We start from the raw sequence: 27,416 nt of genomic DNA, 5'->3' as shown, positions 1-27,416 counted from the left end.
CTAAATATATAAACAAAATTCAAAAGGACTATTTATAATAAGCATCACTATGAACAAAGCTAGTGGAGGTGATGGAATTCCAGTTGAGCTATTTCAAATCCTGAAAGATGATGCTGTAAAAGTGCTGCACTCATTATGCCAGCAAATTTAGAAAACTTAGAAGTGGCCACAGGACTGGAAAAGGTCAGCTTTCATTCCAATCCCAAAGAAAGCCAATGCCAAAGAATGCTCAAACTACCACACAATTGCACTCATCTCACACGCTAGTAAAGTAATGCTCAAAATTCTCCCAGCCAGGCTTCAGCAATACGTGAACCGTGAACTTCCTGATGTTCAAGCTGGTTTTAGAAAAGGCAGAGGAACCAGAGATCAAATTGCCAACATCTGCTGGATCACAGAAAAAGCAAGAGAGTTCCAGAAAAACATCTATTTCTGCTTTATTGACCATGCCAAAGCCTTTCACTGTGTGGATCACAATAAACTGTGGAAAATTCTGAAAGAGATGGGAATACCAGACAACCTGACCCGCCTTTTGAAAAACCTATATGCAGGTCAGGAAGCAACAGTTAGAACTGGACATGGAACAACAGACTGGTTCCAAATAGGAAAAGGAGTACGTCAAGGCTGTATCTTGTCACCCTGTTTATTTAACTTCTATGCAGAGTACATCATGAGAAACGCTGGGCTGGAAGAAGCACAAGCTGGAATCAAGATTGCTGGGAGAAATGTGAATAACCTCAGATATGCAGATGACACCACCCTTATGGCAGAAAGTGAAAAGGAACTAAAAAGCCTCTTGATGAAAGTGAAATAGGAGAATGAAAAAGTTGGCTTAAAGCTCAACATTCAGAAAACGAAGATCATGGCATCTGGTCCCATCACTTCATGGGAAATAGATGGGGAAACAGTGGAAACAGAGTCAGACTTTATTTTGGGGGGCTCCAAAATCACTGCAGATGGTGATTGCAGCCATGAAATTAAAAGATGCTTACTCCTTGGAAGGAAAGTTATGACCAACCTAGATAGCATATTCAAAAGCAGAGACATTACTTTGCCCACAAAGGTCCATCTAGTCAAGACTATGGTTTTTCCAGTGGTCATGTATGGATGTGAGAGTTGGACTGTGAAGAAAGCTGAGCGCCAAAGAATTGATGCTTTTGAACTGTGGTGTTGGAGAAGATTCTTGAGAGTCCTTTGGACTACAAGGAGATCCAACCAGTCCATCCTAAAGGAGATCAGTCCTGGGTGTTCATTGGAAGGACTGATGCTGAAGCTGAAACTCCAATACTTTGGCCACCTCATGTGAAGAGTTGACTCATTGGAAAAGACCCTGATGCTGGGAGGGATTGGGGGCAGGAGGAGAAGGGGACGACAGAGGATGAGATGGCTGGATGGCATCACCGACTCGATGGACATGAGTTTGGGTAAACTCTGGCAGTTGGTGATGGGCCTGGCGTGCTGCGATTCATGGGGTCACTAAGAGTAGGATACAACCGAGTGACTCAACTGAACTGATTTATAATAACCAAAGCTGGGTGAATTTTATACTATATTGGTGAAAACGATTAATGGTGCCATTTCACTTCTCCTCCCTTTATTTTAAATGAAAGATACCTGAAGTTCCATTCCTCCACATCCGTATTTTCCAAATGATTCAATACTTTGAGGATTTGACCCCATTATCATAAGAGGCAATGCTTTGTTCTGCCTGTAGGGGGCTCACGATATCATTTTCACCTTGAAATAACCAACAAATGAGAGACGATAATGTGTTGAATATACCTGAAAACTAGCTCCGAAATATAAATTAGGCCAGTCTGAGATAGAAAGGTTTTCAGGGTGGGGGATGATGCAACACTTTCTTCGAGATTATTATGAGACCATTCTTAAGTCACAGCAGCCACTGTGAAGGTGATGTTGGCCCCGGGCTCTAAACCCACATGCTCCCTATCCACATGCTCCCTATCCACAGTGGCCCACAAAGCCTGCCTGACATCACTGGCCATGTCTCCTCCTTTGTCTGGGACATGTTCCCCCTCACTCCCTCATTCCCTCCCCACTGTTCCTCCCACTTTTGGCCTCTGTTCCAACTGTTCCTTCTGCTTGGAACACACTGCTCAGATCTTCCCAAAGTTCATTCCCTCACTGATGACTGTCTCAACAGATGCAATCTCTTCAGAGATTACATTAAATGTTCTTCATGGCAACTGACATATTTACTGTCTGTCCTTCTCTTTAGAGTGTAAGGTCCAGAGGAAAGAGATCTTACTTATCATGTTCACTTCTGTGTCCCCACTGTGTATAACAGCCCAGACATATACTAGGTACTTGATAAATATTCACTCAGTGAAGAAATGAAAATATCACTGGAATTCAAATGGAAATATTTTCAATTATAATTAATAACAAAAGAAAAATTAACTAAGAACATTCAATTCTCACCCCCAACCACAAATATGAGTAAAACAACAGTCTATTGTATACATCCCAACTAGCCAGGCTTATATGCCATCCTACTGAAATGATCCTACTGCGTTTTTCCTGCTCCCAACACAGAAGATGAGCAGAAGGCCAAAGTCGCCAGGAGCAGCATCTGGGGCCAGATGCTTGGGTCTGAACCCTGGCCATGCCATCTCCCAGCCAGTTATTTAATATTTTTGTTCCTGATATGTAAACTGGGGATAATAATAGAATCCACCCAATAGGAAAGCTGTGGTGATAAATGAGGTAATTCACTGTGTGCACAGAACAGTGCTGGCATACAAGATCATTTAATAAGTGTTAACTAAATATTATTATTAATGGCACCTCATGTTCTGTATTCCAATCCCAACAAAACTAAAGTAAAAATAAACCATCTTAAAAGTCACACTACAACATGGAGCTAATCCACTTTGAGTGGTTTGACACTTTTTCCTGATCAGCTTTCACCTTGGAAGATTATACCAAGTGTGAAATTCATCATGAGTCAGCAAGGCTAAAAATATAGCTTAAAAAAAAACAAAACACGAACAGGTTTGTAAACCTTTTTATATAACATAAAATTAAATTTTAATGTAATTGGACAGTAATGAGAAGCTTCATATATATTTAATAATATATTGCATATTTAGAATTTTTAAAGGTCTAGTCTCTTTTTGAATGAAAATAAGTTTCCTACTTCTGTTCATAAATTGAAGAAGAGCAGTACAAAATCTAAGGCTTGGAAATAAAAGAACTAACCTCACTGACATGTCCTCATCCTGACATGTCCTCATGCACACAAGGGAGGATTTTTATTAAAAAAAAAAACAAAAAAACACTAAATTTAGGTATAAAATTAAGCCCTAGATCCAGTGTGATTTTAGCTGCCACATGACATCCCCTCCCCCCTCACATGGGCAGAAATGAAAGGCAAACACCTGACTTTAGTTTGACTAAGACATGGAGTGGAGGCTGATGGAACAAAAACAGCTGAGGCAAGGCTGAAGATGGAGCACTGGACCAAGTGAACTGATTCGCAAACGGGGACAGTTGAACAAGGCTGGTCTAGGATGTGACTCAGACCTCCAACTCAGAGCTGGCGGTGCAGCTGCCCTAACCCCGTGCTCCCTCCCCACCTCCCCCCAGTCCAAGCAGGATAACAGAAGCTAAGCTGGAAGCACATCTGAGCCTTTGGTTTGTCTCTCACCTTCTACCTCCACTCCAGGTCAGCAAGTCTATTCACAGATCCCCTCCCAGTGTCCCTTCCACTGCCACCCACCTGTCCTCCCAAACAAGTCTACAGTTTCCTGGACTTGTCAGTACTTTGGGTCCCCCTTCATCAGGCCATTTCTCCTCCACCTTTAGAGGTTCTGTTCCACTGCCTTTTTTCCAGAATGCCTTTCCTGACGACCACAGCAAGCCACCACCTGCCCCTCTCCCAGCCCTGAAGTCCAAAATAACATGTCCATCTGGGGTCTGAAACTTCATGTCTCACAAGTACATTCCTCACCTGGCCATAGAGCAGCTCTTCCTGCTAACTTCAAGTTTTTTCTTAATGCCATCACCACCTCTCCTCCTTCCAAATCTCAGCCAACTGTCTCCCAAAGATCCCACAAAGATTCATTCATTTGCACCTATATTTATTAAAAAAAAAAAAAATACTATGGAGAGGGCTTCCCTGGTGTTTCAGTGGTAAAGAATCTGCCTGCCAATGCAGGAGACATGGGTTCGATCCCTGGTCCAGGAAGATCCCACATGCCTCCAAGCAACTAAGCCGAAGCACCACAACTACCGAGCCTGTGCTTTAGAGCCCAGGAGCTGTAATTACTGAGCCCACATGCCACAAATAATGAAGCCTGCATGCCCTAGAGCCCATGCTCTGCAACAAAAGAAGCTACAGCAATGAGAAGCCCTCACACCACAACTAGAAAATAGGCCCCACTCGTCGCAACTAGAGAAAAGCCTGAGCAGCGATGAAGACCCAGTGCAGCCAAAAATAATAAATAAAAATTATTTTTAAAAAATACTATTGAGACTATCAGAGGCCAGGCACCTCAGCAGCAGGCATATAGCAATGAAAAATACAGATAGTGCCCTGCTCAGTGAGGATTCTAGAGGGGAAACAGGTTACAACAAAAAATAATGGACAAGGGCCATGCCTAGTAGGGTCTCTCTCCCTGACATCTACATGCTCCAAACCTTCTTTCCAACTCAAGTAGTCAGCACAGCTTCTGTTTCTACTGCATTCAAGGATCTACCAACCTCCACATGCAAGACTGCATCCAGAACTCTGTTCTACACTGTCACGATTTTTACAGAGTTATCAAAGGAGAAAATTCAACATGGGAAGAGGTCAGGGTATTATGTCTATGAAGAAGCAAGTGAAAGTGAAGTTGCTCAGTTGTGCCCGACTCTTTGTAACCCCATGAGTCGACTGTATAGCCCATCAGGCTCCTCTCTGTCCATAGATTTCCCAGGCAAGAATACTGGAGTGGGTTCCTCCTCCAGGGGACCTTCCTGAGCCAGGGATCAAACCTGCATGTCCCGCATTGCAGGCAGATTCTTTACCATCTGAGCCACCAGGAAAGTCCCATGAAGAAACAAGGCGACTGTTTAAAAGAGATACTGAGTGGCAACTGTGGCTCTCAAACTATTAATGGACTGTCACATGGAAGAAGGAAGATTCCTCTATCCCAGATTGGAGCCACATCTGATGTAGTCCATTCATTGGTAGGACTGGCTGCTTCTCAATTCTCTGGGCTACTGGCCACTGGAATTTTCAAACACTTGTTGAGGCGTAAATGCTACTGGACATGACCTGGGCTTGGCATAGGAAAAAAAAGTGTTCTTGGAATCAAAATGATGAAAGCTTAAATCCTAGCTCAGCTACTCCTTAGATATAGCATCTTGGACTACACTTTTTTTCAGTTTGTTAATCTGGAAAAAAAATGACTTTTAAGATTTATCTTGCTGGCTGGTTATAAAGATTAAAAAGCATATTTATCAAGAACCTGGCACAGGGAGGCAGCTAATAAAATGAGCTACTGATGGCGCTAAATGTTTTAGGATACAAAGATATTAGCTAATACTTGCGTATCACTTACAACTTGTGAAGCACCGTCCTAAGTGTGCCAACATACTATTTCATTTCATCCTCGACAGCCCAGCTCTCTCCATTTTATAGATGAGGACACTGAGGCGCAGACAGGCTAAGCAACTTTCCCAGGATCTGGCCCCAGAGTCTGTTCTCACAGCCACTACACAGTCAGCGGCAGAGAGAGGAAAGCCAAGGACTGAGGTTGGCAGACCTCAAGACCTCAAACTGTCAGCCCTTTCACCTACTAGCTGTGGGACCTGGGCGCGTTCTCTCATTTCTCTGAGCCTGCTTTCACAGTCAGAACATGGAAATGCCAGTCCCCGCCTTCTTCAGGTTGTGTTGGTGCGCTTAGTTGTCCAGCTGTGTCTCTGCAACCCCATGGACTATAGCCCGCCAGGATCCTCTGTCCATTGAGATGCTCCAGGCAAGAATACTGCAGTGGGTTGTCATGCCCTCCTCCAGGGGATCTTCCCAACCCAGGGATTGAACCCAGGTCTCCCGCATTGCGGGCAGATTTTTTAAGGTCTGAGCCACCAGGGGAGCCTAAGAATACTGGAGTGGATAGCCTATCCCTATCCAAAGTATTTTCTGAACCCAGGAATCAAACCCGGGTCTCCTGCATTACAGGCGGATTCTTTACCAGCTGAGCTACAAGGGAGCTGAGCTTCAGGCAGTTTAGAGGACTTAACAAACCATCCTGTTTCACTTCCTGAACACACTTTCTCTCTCTGAATTGGAAGAGAGATCGAACTGGCCTCTCTGATCCGTTTCAATGTATATGGGTAGAGCTAGTGTCCCGGGAATTCACAAGCACAGCCAGCAGAGTTACAAGTTAAGATGTTAAAGGCCAGTTTTCAGAAAGATCTGGAAAGCTGCCCCTGGTAACCCCACCCCTACCCTCCTCCACCACAACTTTATTTTTTTGTCTACATCCAAGCTGGGGGCAGAGAAGGCAATGGCACCCCACTCCAGTACTCTTGCCTGGAAAATCCCATGGACGGAGGAGCCTGGTAGGCTGCAGTCCATGGGGTCGCTAAGAGTTGGACACAACTGAGCGACTTCACTTTCACTTTTCACTTTCATAAATTGGAGAAGGAAATGGCAACCCACTCCAGTGTTCTTGCCTAGAGAATCCCAGGGCCGGGGGAGCCTGGTGGGCTGCCGTCTATGGGGTCGCACAGAGTCGGACACGACTGACACGACTTAGCAGCAGCAGCAAGCTGGGGGTGTAAAGACTGGTACAAGATAAAGGCCTGAGAATCTCCTTCAGAGTTTGTGGTCTTCCATCTAGCTTCCTGAAGCGAATAATTATATATATATGTGGGTTTAAAAGTGCCCTCTCCTAGGGGCTGGGGATGGGATGGTGTTTAAAATAGCTGGAGGGGTTAGTAGGTGAAAGACAAATGCTGATTCATAAGAGGAAGATGTCCCTGGAAGAGAACTTCAAACCTCCTCGCCTTCCAGCACCCCACTGGCCTGCCGCCTGCCCATGGAATAAATCAACAGAGGAGGTGAGAAAGTAAACAGCAGTTGAAAGTGCCCTGTAGCCCTGTCCGTCCTGGGTGAAGGGAGTGTCTCTCGCCAGCCAGCCAGCTCTGGCCCTCGCTGGAATGTACTTCAAAGACAAAGGAAGACAATAACTTCTTCTGAGGGTGATCTGTTTAAGTGTGTGTGGCCAGGGATACTACAAAAATGGAACACTGGATTGTTCTAATTATAAGGGGTGGAGTGAGTAGAAACAAATGAAAAAAAAAAGAAAAGAAAGACAATATTTTGAAATCTTAACATTAAAAAAATTATTGTGGTGCAGAGAAGTTGCTCTCGCTGCCAAAACCCTGAGGGACTTCAGAGGCAGAATGCCGAATTATTGACCTTCTTTACAGGGGGGCACAAAACCCCATGCCCAGTGTAAATTTCTTTTTAACTCTGTGCCAAGGGATTCTAGAACTTTATTGTCACATTTCCTGGAGGCTCTCTTTGGAAATACCTCATCACACAGGCTCAGCTGCCAGACCCAGGCTGTCGCTAGGAAAGAATATTCAAAACTCTGACACTCTGGGAAAGACATTTGTTGAGTCCCTAATTATTAACCACGGCCTTCTTGACACTCTTTAATTCAAGATGTATAAAACAGTTTTGTGTTGTTCCATAATCTCTGTTATCCTTTAGAATCACATTAACGGAAACATTATAATTTAGATATTCTCCTCTTCACTTAAAAAAACAAAAAGTAGCTGAATCGATTTCAAGATGGAGTATTTCTTTATACCTCAGAGATCTTACCAAGGTCAGAAATATGAAGCTGCTTTTCCTCTGTTCAAACTTGGTGAACCTCCATTTTAAAAACTGTGTTTGTACTACTCAGCCATAAAAAAAAACAAAATTTTGCCATCTGCAACAGCACGGGTGGGCCCGGAGGGCACTATGCCAAGTGAAATAAGTCAGACAGAGAAAGACAATGTGCAATATCGCTTACATGTGGAATTAAAAATTACAAGAAACTAGCAAATATGACAGACACAGAGAACAAACCAGTGGTTACCAGTGCGGGAGTTGGGGGTAATACATGGGTGGGGGAGAGGAAGATACACACTATTGGGTGTAAGATAGGCTAAAAGGATGTACTGTACAACATGGACAATACGGCCAATGCCATGTAATTGGAAATGAAAAGGAAAGTTTAAAAATTATCTAAAAAATTTCAAGAACCTATAATGGAAAATAACCTGAAAAAAGAATATATGCGTGCTCAGTCGCTTCAGTTGTGTCCGACTCTTTGCAACCCCATCAACTGTAGCCTTCCAGACTCCTCTGTCCATGGGATTCTCCAGGCAAGAATACTGAAGTGGGTTGTTATGCCCTCCTCCAGGGGTACTTCCCCACCCAGGGGTTGAAATGCTTTCTTATGCCAATTCAAATTGGTTGACCAATTTAACTAATGATTAAGAATGCTCAGTATTTTCCATTTTTGGCTTTTTCCATCACTCTCAAAGTCTGATAAAGCTTTCCCAGGATTTCAGCCACACAGCATGTACGGCCCTAGGCAAACATTCCCTATATCACAGAGATATACGTACACACACACATATATATGTTACTGAAACACTTTGCTGTACACTTAAAACAAACACAACACTGTAAACCAACTATATTTCAATGCAGTTTTTTAATTGCCTAAAAAAATAGATATTTAAAAATAAATACAAATTTTAAATGTGTTTGATTTTATAACATCTTTCAAAAGTGTCCTTTTGAAAGGAATTGGTCATTTTTTTAAGAAAATGAATTATTTCCAGGACCAGGCAAATAGAACACTGACAGCAGTTAGAATGGAAACTCTATGAAGGTAAAGAACAAGCCTATTAGTTCACTACTGTGCATTCAGTGCCTAGAATGTGTTGAACAAATGAATGAGTGAATGAATGTACACAGCCAGGCTACTCTAGTGGGATCCACGGGTGGACAACATGACCACTGATGTTCCTGCTCAACCCCGAAACCTAATTCCCTGAAATGCTTTCCTAAAAGGAAATCATAGCCCCATGTGCTGAAGGCATGACTCCATGAAGCTGCCACTATTTATGCTACGATATGACACTTTTTAACCTCTCTAAATAGTTGTTCTTCACATGACAAACAACAGACCTCGGAGCCTTCCCTGGACCAGCCCTGCTCACAGCCGGGTGTGTCCCTCCCCGGGGCCCTCAGTCAGGAATGGCCGAAAGAGGCCGGCCAGCTGGCCCGCCAGACCCGATAGTGGCTGTCAAGCCCCACAGAAATCTGTGAGACCTGCCAAAGAATTCCGAGGCCTCCGGCCCAAGCCCTCTCCCCTGGTCCCCGTTGTCCTGGCAACCAGAGGCCGAGCTGAGTCAGCGTTTTTGTCTGACAAGCTGCTTTCTCCTGTCCACTGAGCCCCAATTAAGTGAAGGATGGGGGTGAAAGCAATGCTGAGTCTGCCTGAGAATAATAACGGTTTCTCAACAACACAGAGGGAGCGAAGGCTTCTCTACTTAAGATTCTTCCAGGCCCTGGGGGCTGACAGGAAGTCCTCCAGTCAGAAATCATCTTTGAGCCAGAAAGACCCCAAGCTTCACATCTGAATGAATAAAACAATGGAATACTCTACTCAGATAAAGCCAAGAGTCTGTTTTCATGTCAAGGAATCGTTCTTTCAGAGGGACAAATAGGGACTGAGAAGCTTGTTTCTCAGTTTCTGACCAGTTACTCAAATTTTCCATTTCATTGGGTAAAGCTGTAAACATGCCCTTTATGATACTGAGCAAATATTGTGTTGGTTTTTAAGCTGCAACAGCAGAATAGTCTATAGTCTTGAGGGCATGTGTGGTTCATGGGTTTTTAAAATTTATGTCCAGCCTTGCTGTAGAAAGGATTCCAGGCAGCCTAAAATAGATAGGTCCAAACTCAAAGCACCACATCCATGGCGGATACAGAATAAATAGATGACTTCTCAAAATATATTAAGAAAAGAGGTAACACACAGCAGTATAATACACTACCAGTTTTGTTTTAAACTAAATATATATTTTAAAAAAAGAGATACATACAAAGACTGGAAAGAAATCACCAGCATCTTCACAGCTCTCTTGAGGTAAAAGAATAGATGACGATTATGTTCCTTTTTGGTTTTGATTATTTTAAATATTTTCTTTTCTGTGCAATAATTTTACTTCATTACTATTTTTATTTACATATAGTCACGGTCACACTTTGTGAAATTGTACGGTTCAGAGTTTTGCCAAATACCTAATACAGCTGTGAAACAGCTACCCCAACTAAGACACAGACTGCGCTCTCACTCCCCAAATCCCCGAGTGCCTCTCCTTTGCAGGGAGCCCCTCCCTCACCCCTACTCTGACAAACACTCTTCCGCTGTCTCTATAGTCCTGCCTTTCCCAGAATGTCATATAAATGGAATCATACGTTATGAAGTCTCCTTCTTTCCCCCTTCTTACAGTTATCCCACCTCCAGAGCACAGCACCCTCAGCAGAGTGGTTTTCCAGAGGCTGGGATTTGCCCTGGGGTCGAAGGTCAGGGAGAAAAAGTAATGAGACAGAACCACTTGGGTTTGCTTGTTTGGGCTGCACGGCATGTGGGATCCTACTTCCCTGACCAGGGATAGAACTTGTACCCCCTGCCTTGGAAGCGCAGCATCTTCACCACTAGACCACCAGGAAAGTCCCTGCAGTCTGCTGAGTCTGGATTTTTTTCAATTAGCAAAATGCTCTCTCTTATGTCAGTCAGACAAAAACAACAAAAACAGCTACTACTAGTTATAACTTAAAAAGTTAAAAACTCTATGAGAAGATAGCAAGAAGTACATTGTCCAATTGAGGTTTTTTGTTTTGTTTTTGGTCATGTGGCTTGTGGGATCTTAGTTCCCAGACCAGGGATTGAAGCTGGGACCTCAGCAGTGAGAACTCAGTATCCTAACCACTGCACCACCAGGGAATTCCTGAGAACTGCTTTCTTTTCCAGGGTTGTTTTTACTTTGATGAACCTGAAACTTCTTCACCAGCAAAAAATAAAACTGTCATTATCACAGACAATGGAGAATGTCTTTCATGAAAAGTCATTCTCCATAAGGTCTGTGAGAGACACTGAAAGCAGAGAAAGTTTCCTAATAAGGCCATGTTCTGCAGACCTGGCTGGGATCCCTTTGGGCCCGTTAGCACCCCTGCCCTGGGAGCACCTGCCATGTTTCGAGATAATTCATTAGTTATCAGATACAAGCAGTTCAACTGTGTTGCTACAGCAGCCAACGTTAATGCATAGGAATCATTTTGAACAAAACTCTCTTACTTAAAAAGATTCCTAATCAGGGGAGATACCAAACCTCACCAGCCCTTTGATCCTAATTCTGTAGTTATCCAACAACTTGCTGGCCTGTGGGGACTGAAAAGGAAGGCAAAAAGCACGTTATGCTCCTTTCCCAGAACTCTGGGCTCAAGTGATCTGGTCTCTGCTCCAGTCATGAAAGTCAAAGATGGCAGCCATTGGAACCCCACAAAGTGGGGAATGGTTTGAATTCATCCTTCTGGCCACCAATTCGGATTAGATTTAATCATTTTGTCTCCAGTGATAAAACATAAGTTATCTGAAGGCAGCCGTGTCTCGTTTATCTTTTTATTATTTTGCACTATGCAAATGTTGAGTGAATAAACAGACGAGACAAAAAAAGGAATCAGAAAATAATTTTCCATCCTGAAATAATGGAAGTTCACTTCAGATCTGTAATCAGACTTTCCTCAAATTCATTGGGTTAATATCTTCTGCATGATTTCAGTGATAAGTTCATGTCTGAGTCCTTGGCATCAGAAGGTACACGTCAGATTGTGGAAGAAGGACCAAGGAGTTGTTTTCTCCGCAGACTACGTGCCTAGAGGAACAATGGCATGGAAGCAGAAAGAAGAAGAAGGAAAAATGAAACAATATTTACATAGCATATAAGGAGCTTCCAGGGGACTTCCCTGGAGGTACAGTGGTTAAGACTCTGCACTTGAAATGCAGGTGGCTTAGGTTCGATCCCTGGTCAGGGAACTAAGATCTCACGTGCCGAGAAGCCACTAGGACTGTACACCACAGTAAAAGATCCTATGTGCTGCAACAAAGACCCGAAGGAGCCAAAAATAAATAAATAAATAAATAGTTTAAAAAAAATACAGAGTAGTGATAATTTCCCAAGAATTAGGGAATAAATTCATTCTACTTATTAAAATGTACCAACCCCCTTTCCTGCCTAAAGATGAAGGATAGGAAGGGGCTTCTCTCCCAGAAATTGTCCTGTGAGAGGAAGGTCAAGGCCTGCCTGCAGGGCAGGGGCTCTGAGAGGACAGGCTAGACAGCTAGGGCCCTCCTGCAAACTGCAGGGGGACCAGGCGAATTACCAGGCTGCACAAATGGTAAAGAACCTGTCTGCCAGTGCAGGAGACATAAGGGATGTGGGTTGGATAACTGGGTCAGGAAGAGCCCCTGGAGGAAGGCATGGCAACCCACTCCAGTATTCTTGCCTGGAGAATTGCATGGACAGAGGAGCCTGGCAGGCTACAGTCCATGGGATCTCACAGAGTCAGACACAACTGAAGCAACTTAGCATGCAGGGGAATTACTAAGTGCCCAGAGAGCAAAGGATATTCAGGCAGTTGTTGACTATGAAGAACGGAGAGTGGGACAGAAAGAACAAATGGAATTGACAATCTTCAGAGCTCTTCAGGGCCAAAGTGCCTCTACCTTCCTACCAGATGCTAGAAGGCAGCTAAACAGGTGAGCCAGGTATCGCTTTTACTTCCAGTCCATTAAGTTCAAATCGTGATGCTTGAGAGCAAAGCAACAAAAGAAAGAAGTGAAAAAAAAAAAAAAACTACACACCAAGATGATACACATAATCCACACCTGAACAATCAGACATCTTGGCAAACGCCCCAGAAAACTGTCATCACTCTAACACCATTTATTGTACGGTCTTAAATAATATCTTTGACCCTGAGAAGCAAGCTAATTCTGGAAGAAGGAAAACGTCTTCCACTACTTAAAAAAGTCTCTTTAGGCCTTTCTCCCTGTATTCCATAATAAAGATAAGAAGACATCTGAACCACCCATTCCATCTTCTCCTCCTCCATATGTGTGTGCTTGCACGTTCAAAGCTAACTATGTGAACCTCTGTGAGCAAATCTGGACAGTATTTCTCCCCGTGTCCTGTACAGGGGAGATGACACTGTGATGAAGCAAAATACTCTGAGTTCCACAGCCTCTAGGGATCAGCATTTAAGGAACTTGGTTGGTATTTCTGTAATACAAACCATCAATACTAACATGCTGGTTCAAAGGCACCTATGGTTGGCATAAAGGAAACAATCTGGGGCACTTTCCTCCACCCCTTTTCAGAAATGCTTTCTGTGGGAAAGGAGGAGGTGGAGTAAGAGAAAGAGAAACAGAACAAGGCAGAAACTGAGAAGCAAGTCATTCTTTGCAGGATAGTCATAGCTTTGTGGGGGAAAAACCATTAAAATGTATAAATGCTAATCTACTGCTATTTAATTTACTCTGTATTATAAAATAGATATATTATTCCAAGTAGAATCATTATCCAAAGACAGAAAACCATAATACAACCATTTCCTTCTAAGAAACATGATAGTGTATATCTAAAAACAGTATAAACAACTGTTGCCCTGAAATAACTATGAAAGTTCAGACATAAATCCTCAGGGTAAAAAAGCATAATAATGGTCATATTACAAAGTTGTATTCCTCAAATTTAGAGGATAGTTCAACAGAACAACAAAGCACAATTTATATTCACTTCCCGCATTTTCAAAGACTGTCTAAGGAATTCTTTTAATTCATCATGGTTTTTAAACTTCACACAGTGTAATTGTTAGTCACTCAGTCATGTCTGACTCTTTGCAACCCCATGGACTATAGCCTGCCAGGCTTCTCTGTCCATAGAATTCTCTAGGCGAGAATACTGGAGTGGGTAGCCATTCCCTTCTCCAAGGGATCTTTCCGACCCAGGGATTGAACCCGGGTCTCCTGCGTAGCAGGCAGATTCTTTGCCATCAGAGCCACAAGGGAAGCCACCTCACACAGTATAAAGTATCACACAGTACAGATACTTTGTATTTTAGAATTTATTTGATGAGAAATTCATTATTTACCTATAGCAGTAGGTGTATATTTTTGAAAGTATCAGATATAATAATACCAAAGGGAAAAAAAATAGTGTTTAATATCCCCATCCCCCTGCAAAAAAGCTTTCTGGAACAGTCAAAACTACTCATTTCCTTAAACATGGAAAGGAAGCTCCCCATGTACCTTGCTTCATGTGAGTCATAAGGCAAAGTCTGAAGAATTAGAACAATAAACTGAAGCCTTCCTCCCCAAAATGCAGCCAGCAAAATTTATGAGGCCTGAAAACATGTGCTACATTAGTTGAGCAGCACAGAAGAGAATTCTGCTCTTGCACAGACCAAGCCATTTCAGCAGGGAAAAGGCTGTGGCCTCCTTCAAGGACTTTCATTTATTTTTTGAAGGGAAGCACTGAGCCTGACTCACTGAGGACACACCCTCTTTGGATGGACTGACTGCATGAATACACGAACGAGTGGAGGATGCCATGGAGGTGGCTATTCAAAGCCCAGGCAGTTTTGCAGACCCCTCTATCAGAGTCCATAGGCAAAACATTTTGCTTTCGCAAGCCCCCTCAGTTTTCTCTTTTTTTCATGCTTCATGGCAGATTAAAGACAGTTGCAGATTCACTGTCATTTCCTCCATGAACACTCTCTGTTATCTGCTCTAATTTGGGGTAGGAAGGGTAGCGGGGATTAGAGGAGGAGGTGCACACTGTGACTGTTTGATCAAGAGAATGTGGAAGAAGTGATTCTGTGGCAGTTTCTAGAGCCAGGCCCTAATACACTGGCAGCTTTCAATTCCTGTCTCTTAGAATATTCTCTCAGGGAGACCCAAGCTGCTATTCCAAATAGAATAGTTCCACTGCTCTAAGATTGCCAAGCTAGAGATGCCATGGGCAAATACTTCAAGTTTTCATCCCAGCTAAGCCCAGACTTTCAGCAGCCCTCACCATGAGGCCACACACTTAAGTAAACCCACCTTGGACCCTCCAAGTCAACCCATCCATCAGTTGAATACCACTAAGTGGCTTACTCCTTGGAAGGAAAGTTATGACCAACCTAGATAGCATATTCAAAAGCAGAGACATTACTTTGCCCACAAAGGTCCGTCTAGCCAAGGCTATGGTTTTTCCAGCAGTCATGTATGGATGTGAGAGTTGGACTGTGGAAGAAAGCTGAGCGCTGAAGAATTGATGCTTTTGAACTGTGGTGTTGGAGAAGACTCTTGAGAGTCCCTTGGACTGCAAGGAGATCCAACCAGTCCATCCTAAAAAGAGATCAGTCCTGGGTGTTCATTGGAAGGACTGATGTTGAAGCTGAAACTCAATACTTTGGCCACCTCATGTGAAGAGTTGACTCATTGGAAAAGACTCTGATGCTGGGAGGGATTGGGGGCAGGAGGAGAAGGGGACAACAGAGGATGAGATGGCTGGATGGCATCACCGACTCGATGGACTTGAGTAAACTCCGGGAGTTGGTGATGGACAGGGAGGCCTGGCATGCTGCAGTTCATGGGGTCACAAAGCGTCGGACATGACTGAGCGACTGAACTGAACTGAACTGAAGTGACTTCAGACTACACTATGTATAGAAGAACAGTCCAGCTGAGCCCTGCCTCAACTCCTGTCCACAAACTGTGTGATATAATAAAAAGGCTATTTGGTGGGAAAGGGGGAGGATGGGAATAAGGGATGGTTAGGGAGTTTGGGATGGACATGTACACCCCGCTATATTTAAAATAGGTAACCAACAAAGACCTACTGTAGAGCGCAGGGAACTATTCTCAATGTTATGTGGCAGCCTGGATAAGGGGGAGTTTAGGGGTGAATAGATATATGTGTTACGTATGGCTGAGTCCCTTTGCTGTCCATCTGAAACTATCACAACATTGTTGATCAGCTATATACCAATATACAATAAAAAGTTTAAAAATTAAATACATAAAATGGTTATTCTTTTAAGCCACTAAGTTTTGTGATAAAAAGTAATTGGTACATACTTTTTCTCTCCCTCTAGTGACGAGTAGTGAAAAGCCAAAGGTAGCCATGGTAATACAGCTAGTCTGTGTGCTCATAGATTTGGCTCTCAAAATAGTGCAAGTAGAGAATGGATGCTTGGAGCAGAGTTTTGGGCCTTTAATACTTCTGGAGAAAGATTTATTTTACTCTGATGGCAAGTGGCTACCTACCTAGTAGCCTTGGCCACGAAGCCTCCACCAGGTACCACCAAAGGCCATACCTGCCTCATGAGCTCCTCCTGGCGCATCCTAATCCTCTCTCTCTCCATCTGGATCCTCTGAAGCCGAAGCTTCTGCTGCTGCTGCTGTTGGGTGGTCAGCGCGTTGGGCATACTCATGAGCCCCGCTGATGGGTTCTGAGGGGGATGGTTCTGCTGGCTCAGGGAACTGGGTGCCATCTGCTGCTGGTGTTGGTGATTCATCACTACAGGAGAGAAGAACAGGGAGATGAGTGGCCAGGACCACAGCACCTTATCAAAAAGAGACCATCAGAACGCTGTGGCCTTTAGATTCCTGAGATTCCTTCCAAAGTACTTTGCTGCTTATCATTACTGTTTAAGTAATCATTACCTTAATTCAATTCACAGAGACTCAGATACTGGCCCCTCTCCTGACCCACCTACTCTTAGCTCTTGTGCCCTGTTAGAAGTCTGATTTCACACCTTGCCTGTGTCTAGGGTACATTTCAATCCTTAAATAGAACATAGTGGTCATAAGCAAATTCCACAAAGGTTACCACAGCATGAAAGCTAATTTCACCAGGACATCTGGGTGTGTGTGCCTGTCCTCAGACAACCTGCATGTTCATGGCAGAGCTAAGGAGGGCATGTGATCATTGATAGTGGTGGGTGTAAAATAATATTTAGGACAGGTGAGCGAATTGACAGGTAAAACACAGCACCTAGATCAGGGGTCTACACAAAAGCGGGACCCCATTCATGCTTTGTTAAAAGACGACGCCCAAAGACATGATTAGTGAGAAATTATTAGTGAATGATTAGAGAACATTTAGTGAGAATTATTAGTGAGAGAAATTATATAAAAGATGCTAACCATGTTTATGACTGGATAAAGGCATAGACGTGTTTTCAACTTTTTAAGGATTTTCTATTTGTCTGTATTTACCAATATTAAAATTTTAGCATACAGTATTTCATGTTACAAAACACTTTTAAATAGTTTAATAAATTATATAATTGGTGTCCCCTCCCCGCAAAAAATGCATCTTAAAAAGTGCTAGTTTTTCTCAAGACAGTTAACCTATTAAATTTGCTTAATTTCTACTGGGTAATATCCTGTAATAAAGAAAACCATGTTTTCCAGTCTATCTGCTCCTAAGTCAGAGCCAAAGGCAACAATGTGTAATTTTATATACTTACTTCATTTCTGAGGAAAAAAAAACAAAAAATGTAATTTGTGCTATATTTGATATCATTACCTTTAAAGATAAAATTATTGGCATATTTTACTTAAAGTTCAGGGTGAAATATTTCAGATCTTCAGTTTGATATAGACATTACATGGACACATATTATGACCAAACTTTCTTAGGTGAATTTTAAAGTAGCCTAATCAATTATGTATTAAATGAATGTGTAGAAAACACAAACACACACACACATACACAGTGAAAAAAAGGTACCAGGGAACCCTCCTACACTGTTGGTGGTAATATAAATTGGTACAACCACTATGCAGAACAGTATGGAAGTTCCTTAAAAACTAAAAATAGAACTACCATATCATCCAACAATCCCACTCGTGGGCATGTATCTGGAGAAAACCATAACTTGAAAAGATACATGCATCCCAATGTTCACTGCAGCGCTATTTACAATAGCCAGGACATGGAAGCAACCTGAATGTCCATCAACAGAGGACCGGATAAACCAGGTGTGGTACATATATACAACGGAATATCACTCAGCCATGAAAAAGAACAAAATATATTTACAAAGAGAAACAGATTCACAGACCTAGAAAACCAACTTATGGTTACCAAAGAGAAAACACAATAGGGGAGGGATAAATTAGGAATTTGGGATTAACATACACACATTATATAAAATAGACAATCAACAAGGGCCTCCTGTGTAGCACAGGGAATTCTACTGAGTACTCCATGATGACCTGCATGGGAAAAGAATCTAAAAAAGAATGAATGCATGTATGTATATAACTAAATCACTATGCTGTACACTGAAACTAATAAAACACTGTAAATCAACTACACTTTAATAAAATTTTTAAAAAGAAAGGAAGAGAAAACAAACCAAAACTTAAGATTTTCTGTAGAACTGGCTTCCTTAAGGAAGAATTTGTTCCTTGACAGGAAGTTCCTCTGGGTAGGAGTAGAGGTGGGATAAAAATCTCTTTTTTGAAATTTACCTCTAACTCACTCAAATCTTTATTGCATTCCCACTATGTGCTGGATGCTGGGTTTGTAGCTGGATAAACAGCTCTTGCCCTCACAGGAACTAACAGGCTATTGCAAGGAACGTGTGGAGAAATGAGATGGGGTTTTATGATTGCCTGTGAAAATTAAAGTGAAAGTTCCTCAGCTGTGTCCAACTCTTGGCGACCCCAGGGACTGTAGCCAGCCAGGCCCCTCTGTCCATGGAATTATCCAGGCCAAAATACTGGAGTGGATAGCCGTTCCCTTCTCCAGGGGATCTTCCCAACCCAGGGATCGAACTCGGGTCTCCTGCATTGCAGGTAGATTTTTAACCATCTGAGCCACCAGGGAAGCTTGTCTGTAGAGCACTAGAATGTTAGGCTTTGTAAAGATTCCTGGAGAACATCTAGTTCAGCTTTTTATTTTGCGAAAGCCAGAGAGGCAAGGGGTGTGTTCTGCTTAGAAACAGGTACAACTGGAGCCAAAGTTGAACTCCTGACACCCTGTCCACCTGCCCTTTCAACTGTCCTTCGTCGTCCTCTGTCACACCTGAGACCAAAGTCCAGGAACAATCACTGAAACTGGGGCAACCCCTCTACACACAATTTGCCTTCAATGAACCACAATGAAAGGCCACTTAAACAGCAGGCCCTCAAAACAGGCTTCTGGGCCCAAAGGTTGCTCAGGTTACAAGTAGGCAGGGCTGAAGGAGGGTTTGGACAGGCTGACAACTCTGCTCAATCACAGAGAAGTCGCTCAAGACAAGGTAAGATACTGGAGTATTCTGCAAAAATAGTTTGGGTTTCACTTCCTGAATCAACTCCACCGCCAATAACTCTCACCTCCTGGCACAGAACGAAACTTGGTAAATGATGGGATGAATGAATGAAACCAGCTGGGCATTCCTTACGTTCTTAGTCCAAGAACAGAAAAAAAGCATCGTTGTGACTGATGCCAAAATAACTGAAATAAATAGTTCATTTCTACAGCGTGGAGCATAATTACAATCTCTATTTGAAGGCCTGGGTAGGAGAGTCAGGGATTGGGCACATACTGTGTCATAGGGAAAAATTCTCTTAAAATAAGGATTCAAGTAAGACAAAGTCCAGATACTCAGAAGGGTTTAATTCATAAGACCTCTTTCAGGCCAGAAGAAGGAAGCTTAGATAGAAAAATAGTGATTATCTCCAGGCACAGTTGTTTCTGAACCTTCTGCAAAAGTACGCTCCTATTTATCTGATGTAACTAGCACAGGAAAAAGAAGCCCAATTGTGTCTATAAGAGGAATGTGTAAATTGAATATTTCCAATATCACAAATCCCTAGGTTAGGAAAAAGAGGCTTGAAAATGTTAAATTTTTGTTAGTAGTTCAGAGGGTTATTTTTTTTGGTCACTCCATGTGGCATGCAGGATCTTAGTTCCCTGACTAGGGATTGAACCCTTGCTCCCTGCAGTGGAAGTGTAGAGTCTTACCCACTGGACTGCCAGAAAAGTCCCCGGAGGTTAATTTTTATAACTCAGATACCTTGAAAAGTATTAAAACTGACTCAGGTCTGGTACTTACTGACATGTCAAGTCAACTGGATCAGAACTATCTTCCATGACTTGGGAAGCCAGCCCTGTCATTTGTTCACACACAGGACTGTTACTCCACTCCACACATCATTCAGACACTGGGAGTCAGGTTTTACTGATGTCTGCATCCTTATCTGGGGGCAGTTTAAGACTGGGTGGAGGTCGCTTCTAGAAAACCACACCTTTGCTAGCCTTTAAAACACTAGCCCTTACAGGGACCATCCACAGGCAGGCACGGTGGACATGCTGCTTTCTTCCATTTAATTTAGATTTGACCATTTAGACTAAACATCTCCAGTTATTAGCTGTAAGGACTGGAAGAGAATAGAACTTAACCAATGGCTTTGTCTTCAAAATAAATCACACCCACCAACAGAGAAGTCTGTATGAGAAAATTCATCTTGATACTGTCCATAACAGCAAAAGATTGAAAACAGTGTCCACCAATAAGAGATCATGATTCATTCAGAGGAAGGCTATGTAACTATTCCAAAGAATAATCTCTGTAGTTACTTCTATGAAACAATCTCTAAGAAGCAACTTTCAGAAGGGGGAAAAAAAAAATCCAAGGAACAGGATGTATGTAAGAGCATAATAGTTGTAATTAGAAAAATAGGGGTGGGGTGGGGTGCACATTATGCATAAAACAGTAAATTTCTCAAGAAAAATACACAACAATAGGTGCGTCTGGAGAGGAAACTGGGTGTCAAGGGTGGGAAGAGATCTTCCTTTTCCTCTTCTGTACTGTTTGAAGTTTTTCTGTGTGTATTACTTATGTAAAATATACAAATGCAAAAATAAAACACAGAAATCAAAAGTATGGTCATGGAGGCATCAAATACACAAAATATTTTCTTGGTGGAATGAAAGGAGGTAAACCCTAAATTATTTGAAAAACAACAAATAAGGCTTAAAATACAGTCAAGATCCTCAAAACTAAGAGCCTGCCTGTGCAGCTTCTCCACGTAGAGGTGAGGAAGCAATACCCAGAGAAACAGTGAACTGGGGGAAGGCCATAAAATAGTCACGGCCTAGGAGCCAGGTGTCCTGACTCACTCCACATGCCCAAGATCTCCCCTGTTGCTCTGCTCCCTGCAGTTGTTTCATTTCAGAGAGTTACTCACTGAACCTTTTATTAGGTTGAATCTTGTGAACTTTACCGATGGTTGAGGTTCTTTAAAACCACTGCTTTCGTAGCTACTCAGAGACAAAGGGGGGCAGAAGAGTTTCAAGACAGAGATAAACAGAGAGGAAGTCTTCCGGAGAATACAGGAAGGAAAACATCTAGATTTGCAACAAACGAAATACTTCTTGGGATAATATCCCATAACATTTTAGGGAGAGAATAGTTCAGTTTAAGAAAAGAAAAAGAAAACAAAACGTACAGTATCTCAAATGCAGTATCTGAGGCCAAACCAGGTAAAGACAGACTACCATTAAATGCCTTACAAATGCTAAAGACCTAGTCAGGTCTAGACTTTTTGCCTGCCCCCACAGAAAGGAAGAACCCAAACAGAAGCGTTCTCCACTGAAGCAGGAATGCATCAAAACTAAAGCAGAGACTTCTCTTTTTTCCCTTCCAAGAGAGTCAGAATTTAAATTCAAATCCACATTTATCTTTTTCACTGTTTTCATCTCCTTTCCCCCCACCCCGCCTTTTTTTTTCCTTCAATAATTGACTTTCTCTTGAGTGTTTGGCCATCAAACATAACCAAGCTCTACAGACATAACCAGACATATTTCACTGCTATTATTCAATATGAAAGAAAACACCAAGAAAAACAAACCCCACAGCATTTAAGATAGGAACACTCTTCTGAGTCAATGACTGTGAAGTAAATGGTCAACATGGGAATGGGGTGTGCAGAGGTGCATGGGGGGTACCCATGACCCTCTGTCTAAGGCCCACTGGGACAGTGATGCACCCTCTAACTTGCTCCAGCAAACATACCACTCGGTCATGTCTACAAAGGCCCCCAAGATTCGAGGCCAGGAAGGTCCCTGGACTCCATTTTAAGCCAGCATGTCATTTGCTGTATAAGAAGCAGACCAGAAAAAGGTTAAGGCTTCACTTCTGAACTTTTTGCCTTTTGCAGCACCAGGAACTGAGAGCGACAGCTCATAGACAGAGTATTTTGGCAGCTTCCCCAAGCCAGGAGCTGCAGACTAGGAGGGAGGCCAGGGAATCAGACTGCCCAGCGAGCCTCCTGGAATGTTTGACAAACGTCTCTCTGGCCGCGGAGAAGTTCAGTGGCTTGGTTTTCTGTGTCCTGGGCTTGCTTTCCCCCACCCCTCTTTTTTTAAAATAGGCTATGGTTATATACACACACACGCAAACAATGCCAAGTGAAGAAAACAAAACCATAAGGTTGGGCTCAACTACAAAACCCATCACGGGCCTGCATCAGGCTGGCTCCGAGCAGATTATGGAAAGGACAACCAGCATGCCAATGGCTAGACGCCACACCTAAGCCCTAGAAAGACACAGCAACGACGTTATTCCCTTTCAATCCTCCTCCGCGATGCACACGTGAGTCTAGGAAGGGCCAAGAGGAATACTTGTTGTTAGTCAGGCATTTCTCCTCTTCTCCTCAGCTCCCTTTCTCCTCTTGACAACAGCTCCTCAGCTGCAGTGTCCCTATGCATAGCTCTTTGAGTTGAACTTTAAAAACACGTGGTTTTGGACTTCCCAGGTGATCTAGTGGCTAAGACTCTGTGCTCCCAATGCAGGGGGCCTAGGTTCAATCCCTAGTCAGGGAAATAGACCCCACAGGCTGCAAATAAAGATCCTGTATGCCGCAACTAAGACCCAGTGCAGCCAAATTAATTAACGAATTTTGAAAAACACACGGTTTTGTTAACATGTCAGAGGCACAATTCCATGCAATTGAGGGGGGAGGCCTGCCCAGCACTGCATGATTCTTCTTCTCCCAGTACCTATTATCAAGCTTCTGTACTTCTCTTCTGTCAAGAATGGACAGAGTTTCATATGTTGCTATGATTCATTATTTTAGTAAACATATAATGTCCATGAGTCTACACTCATATAAACAAATAACTGAATAAATAAATAAATGCCAGGAAAAGAGGCAAATCTGTAGAGACAAATTTCAGATAATTTAATGTAGATACACTGTCCTCAATGAAGGGGAGAAAACTCCCACTCCTGATGTATGGATTGTACATAGTAACCTCCTCCCAATGAGCACAGTTATCCAATGGTAGTGAGGGATAGCAACTTTACAGGGGAGGGATTTTATACACTGGGCGGGTGATCAAGATCAACATCAACAGTGACGATCCATGGTGATGACATGACCCTTGATAAGATGTGATGAGAATGGTACTTTATTTCTGTGGTCTTCCTCCCCAAGACCCATCATCCCAACCAGATCGGAGAAAAACATCAGACAAATTCCTGTAGAGGGAAATCCTATAAAATTCCTAAGGTGTACTCAGAATTATCAAGGTCATCAAAAACAAGGAAAGTCTAAGAAACTTTCATAGCCAAGAACAACTTAAGGAGACATAACAAGTAAAAATAAGGTGGTATACAGCTGGGGACATTAAGAAAAAAACTAAGACAATCTGAATAAAGTATGGAAGTTAGTTAATAATAATGTATCCATATTGGTTCTTTAATGATAACATCTGTTTTTATTGTATGTTAATATCATACAATGTAAGATGTTACTAATACAGGAATTCGGTTGAGAGGCATACAGAACTCTATTTTATCATGATTTTTTCTGAAAACCTAAAACAGATATAAGAAAAACATATGTGTGTCTGTATATGTATGTGTGTGTGTATAGTAATCACATCTTCAATAAATACCAGGAACCATGTTTGGCACTGTCTCTTCAATACTCACTATCAAATAGTCTCCATATCACATATAAAAAATGAATAGATATTATAGGGTATATTAAAAATGGATAAATATTCAAAAGAAAACATGGTCTGGTGATCCAGTGGTTAAGACTCTGTGCTTCCAGGGTAGGGGGCCTCGGGTTCGATCTCTGGTCAGGGAACTAAGATCCACATGCCACACTGCATGGCCAAATTAAAAGAATGAAAGGAAGGCAGGAAGAAAAAATTAAGAAAGGAACAAAGGAAGGAAAAAAGAAAGAAAATATGGTCTAAGTGTGTCCCATGGGAGCAAATAGATATTAACTTAAAGTTTAAAAAATTATAACAGCTGCTTCCCATGTTTCATGGTCAATTAAGATTGGGAAATAGTGGGCTCAACAAAGTTAAAGGAGTTTATTTTATTGCAGAATTTCTCAAAGACCTTAACTTACAAACAGACAATGAGACTTTCCAAGAGGGAGATATAAAATACAGCACTTCTCAACCCTGTTCCCCTGAGGAGGGATACTGGAAAATGCTGGTCCCATGCATCTTAGCAGATGTCTTGGCAGTACTGAATTGCGAATTGAATTGAAAATGAATGAATATTTATTAAACTCCTACTATGTGCTGAGCTTCTCAAAGTCAACTGAGCAGCTGTGTGGGGTGTGGAGTCAGAGAAAGGGACATGCAGCCTATAGATGTTGAACAAAGTGGTTCCCTGTGCCTGAAATTACCCACTGCTGTTCAAGATACAAAGTAAAAAAAAAAAAAAAAAAGGCACAGGGAAAGCCAGGGTTATAAGAGACTGTCAGGATAGCTGCTGATATTCTCAATCATCAAATATTGATTTAATAGGAAGATTCCTAAGATGGTTTAACTTGTGTATCAATTTTCACAGGTGCTAAGCAGAATCCAGCTAAATGAACTTCTGTGCCATATATTCAAAATAACCTATCTTTTATTTTAGTTTGGGGGTTTCTTTTTTTTTAACCAGCTTCTATGATAAAACATGGAGAAGGCAATGGCAACCCACTCCAGTGTTTTTGCCTGGAGAATCCCAGGGACGGGGGAGCCTGGTGGGCTGCTGTCTCTGGGGTTGCACAGAGTCGGACAAGACTGAAGCGACTTAGCAGCATGATAAAACAACATTAAGAGCTCTAAAGCACCCTTCTGAAAGCACCCCTTTGAAGCGCTGACTTATTATTATGAAAATCTGGTTACAGTTTCCTCAGAGTAGGTGAATATGCAACATTTGAATGTATTCGTTGGGTATGATCTGGAATGTGGGAAAAATTCTTCCTCCCAGATGGAACAGGTGTTAAACTCAGTTTGATGTTTGGACTATGTTTATATGAATTGCATCGGAAACACATTCCAGAAACCTAAACACCAAGAGGGCAACACGAGCTCTTCCGCATTGTGGGCTGTTACGATTCCATTCTCTGTCCCCATCCTACAAATGATGATATAGGTCTGTCAGAGAGAAGTGACCAATTGTCCTGGTTCTACTAAGGGGTTTCCTGGGACGTGGGACATTCAGGGCTAAATCTGGAAGAGTCCTGAGCAGATGCTGTGGTTGGTCACCCTACACCTGTGACTGCCCACAATTCCCAGTGCTAACTCATGGCAGTAGGACTCAAGTTTCCTGTTTCCATCCTAACATGTTTCCTTACAAAGAGAACCAGCACTCATAGGAGAGAATCATTTGATATTCAGAATGACAGTCAGGCTGTCCATCAAATCAGCTCTCAACGTGTCCTCCATCAGTTGCGACCAGCTGTCTGTCCTTTTGCACCCATACAACTTGGTAATCGGTGCCTCTCAGGTGGCACCAGCAGTCAAGAATCCACCTGCCAACGCAGGAGATGCAAGAGATGTGGGTTCGACCCCTGGATTGGGAAGATCCCTGGAGGAGGAAATGGCAACCCAATCCAGTATTCTTGCCTGGAGAATCCCGTGGACAGAGGAGCCTGGTGGGCAACAGTCCATGGGGTCGCAAAGAGTTGGACAAGGCAGCACACACGCACACGTGATGGCTTGGTAGAGGGACTACTACTCCGGCACCTATTCTGCAACTTTTTAAAGACATTAAGCACTATTATGACATTACATTGTATTGCTCATACATATGAGCCTTCAAGTCAGGAAATCTTTCTCGCTGGATTCTAGGTTGAGCCACACACAGTGAACAGAAGCACTTTTAAGAAACACTGAACTGTTCTCTTCCTGTGATTTGAACTCTCACCTTCCTGAGGGCTAGATTCGTGCTCTTTATAAACAAAACCTAACAGCCACATCTCCCCCTGTCCTTTAGAATCAACTCCACTGGTATGAATATTCCTTATAAACACAGAACAAAATTTATTTCAAATCTGACTTGTTGATGCACACAGTAGGCACCAAATACATTCTCCCTGAGAATGTTTATGGATTTATGGGTCAGAAATGGGTAGTTAAATATCAGTTCATTTTAAAGATGATCAGATCAGCAGAGGCTATTTTTTTTTTTTTTTTTAATTTAAAAGAAAAGTCAGAGCAAACGGGAAATCCATCCCCACTACACACACAGACACAATTCTTTCTGTTTCGGATGCATTTTAATTATTACATCCCATAATCTTTGAAAGATTGAGGACAAGAGGAGAAGGAGACGACAGAGGATGAGATGCTTGGATGGCATCACCGACTCACTGGACATGGGTTTGGGTGGACTCCGGGAGTTGGTAACGGACAGGGAGGCCTGGCGTGCCGTGGTTCATGGGGTCGCAAAGAGTCGGACACGACTGAGCGACTGAACTGAAGTGAACTGATACTCTTATAAGTGGATATTTAATGAATAATAGATTTTTGTTGCGGCTTTCTCTTTACTCTCGGAGCATAATTCCCTATTGAGGACCCAATGCATTTTGTTATTGTTCTACCATTAGTGATTTACAAATCCCACCATCCTCATCATAGCTGTGGCCATGTATTTACCCTACTTAGAAGCATCACCGTAGAAGTTCAAGCTGGAAGGAGCTTAGTCCATTTTGACCAAGTTCCTCAATCTTTTTTTTAGCAGCAGGATCTTTCCCCAGAGCCTGATATATGGCATGAAGCAGAGACACCCCACATGTTCAGGGGTTCATTCACAGCATGCCTGCAGCCTGTGCCAGTGTAAGTGAATGCTTAAAAGGCACTCCTTTTGATCCTCTTCTCTAAATTGTCCCGGTCTGGCTTTCACTCTGCTTTCCCTACAGGCGTTTCCCAACTCTTGAGTCAAAATATTAAACAAAGTTTTAAAATATGTTGGACAGACATGGCTCTTGGAGACTGGATACTAACTAAGCTTAGCTTCTGCTTGCATGCCCCAAAACCCTGGCATG

The 27,416-nt window shown here is 42.5% G+C and overlaps 1 protein-coding gene across 2 annotated transcripts in view; it reads right to left on the bottom strand.

Annotated features, from left to right (window-relative positions):
* WWTR1 (WW domain containing transcription regulator 1) overlaps positions 1-27,416 on the bottom strand; it is a 149,010-nt gene that overhangs the window by 13,229 nt on the left and 108,365 nt on the right. For both annotated transcript variants that reach the window (XM_070374802.1, XM_005906290.3), the window contains exon 4: positions 16,448-16,650. In XM_070374802.1, the coding sequence (XP_070230903.1) occupies positions 16,448-16,650 (203 nt within the window). The remainder of the gene's footprint in view (positions 1-16,447; positions 16,651-27,416) is intronic.

Source organism: Bos mutus, chromosome 1 (genome assembly GCF_027580195.1).
Source record: "Bos mutus isolate GX-2022 chromosome 1, NWIPB_WYAK_1.1, whole genome shotgun sequence".
NCBI classification, from domain to species: Eukaryota; Metazoa; Chordata; class Mammalia; order Artiodactyla; family Bovidae; genus Bos; species Bos mutus.
Note: the sequence above shows the minus strand (reverse complement) of the source record. Positions and strands in the feature narration are given on the sequence as shown.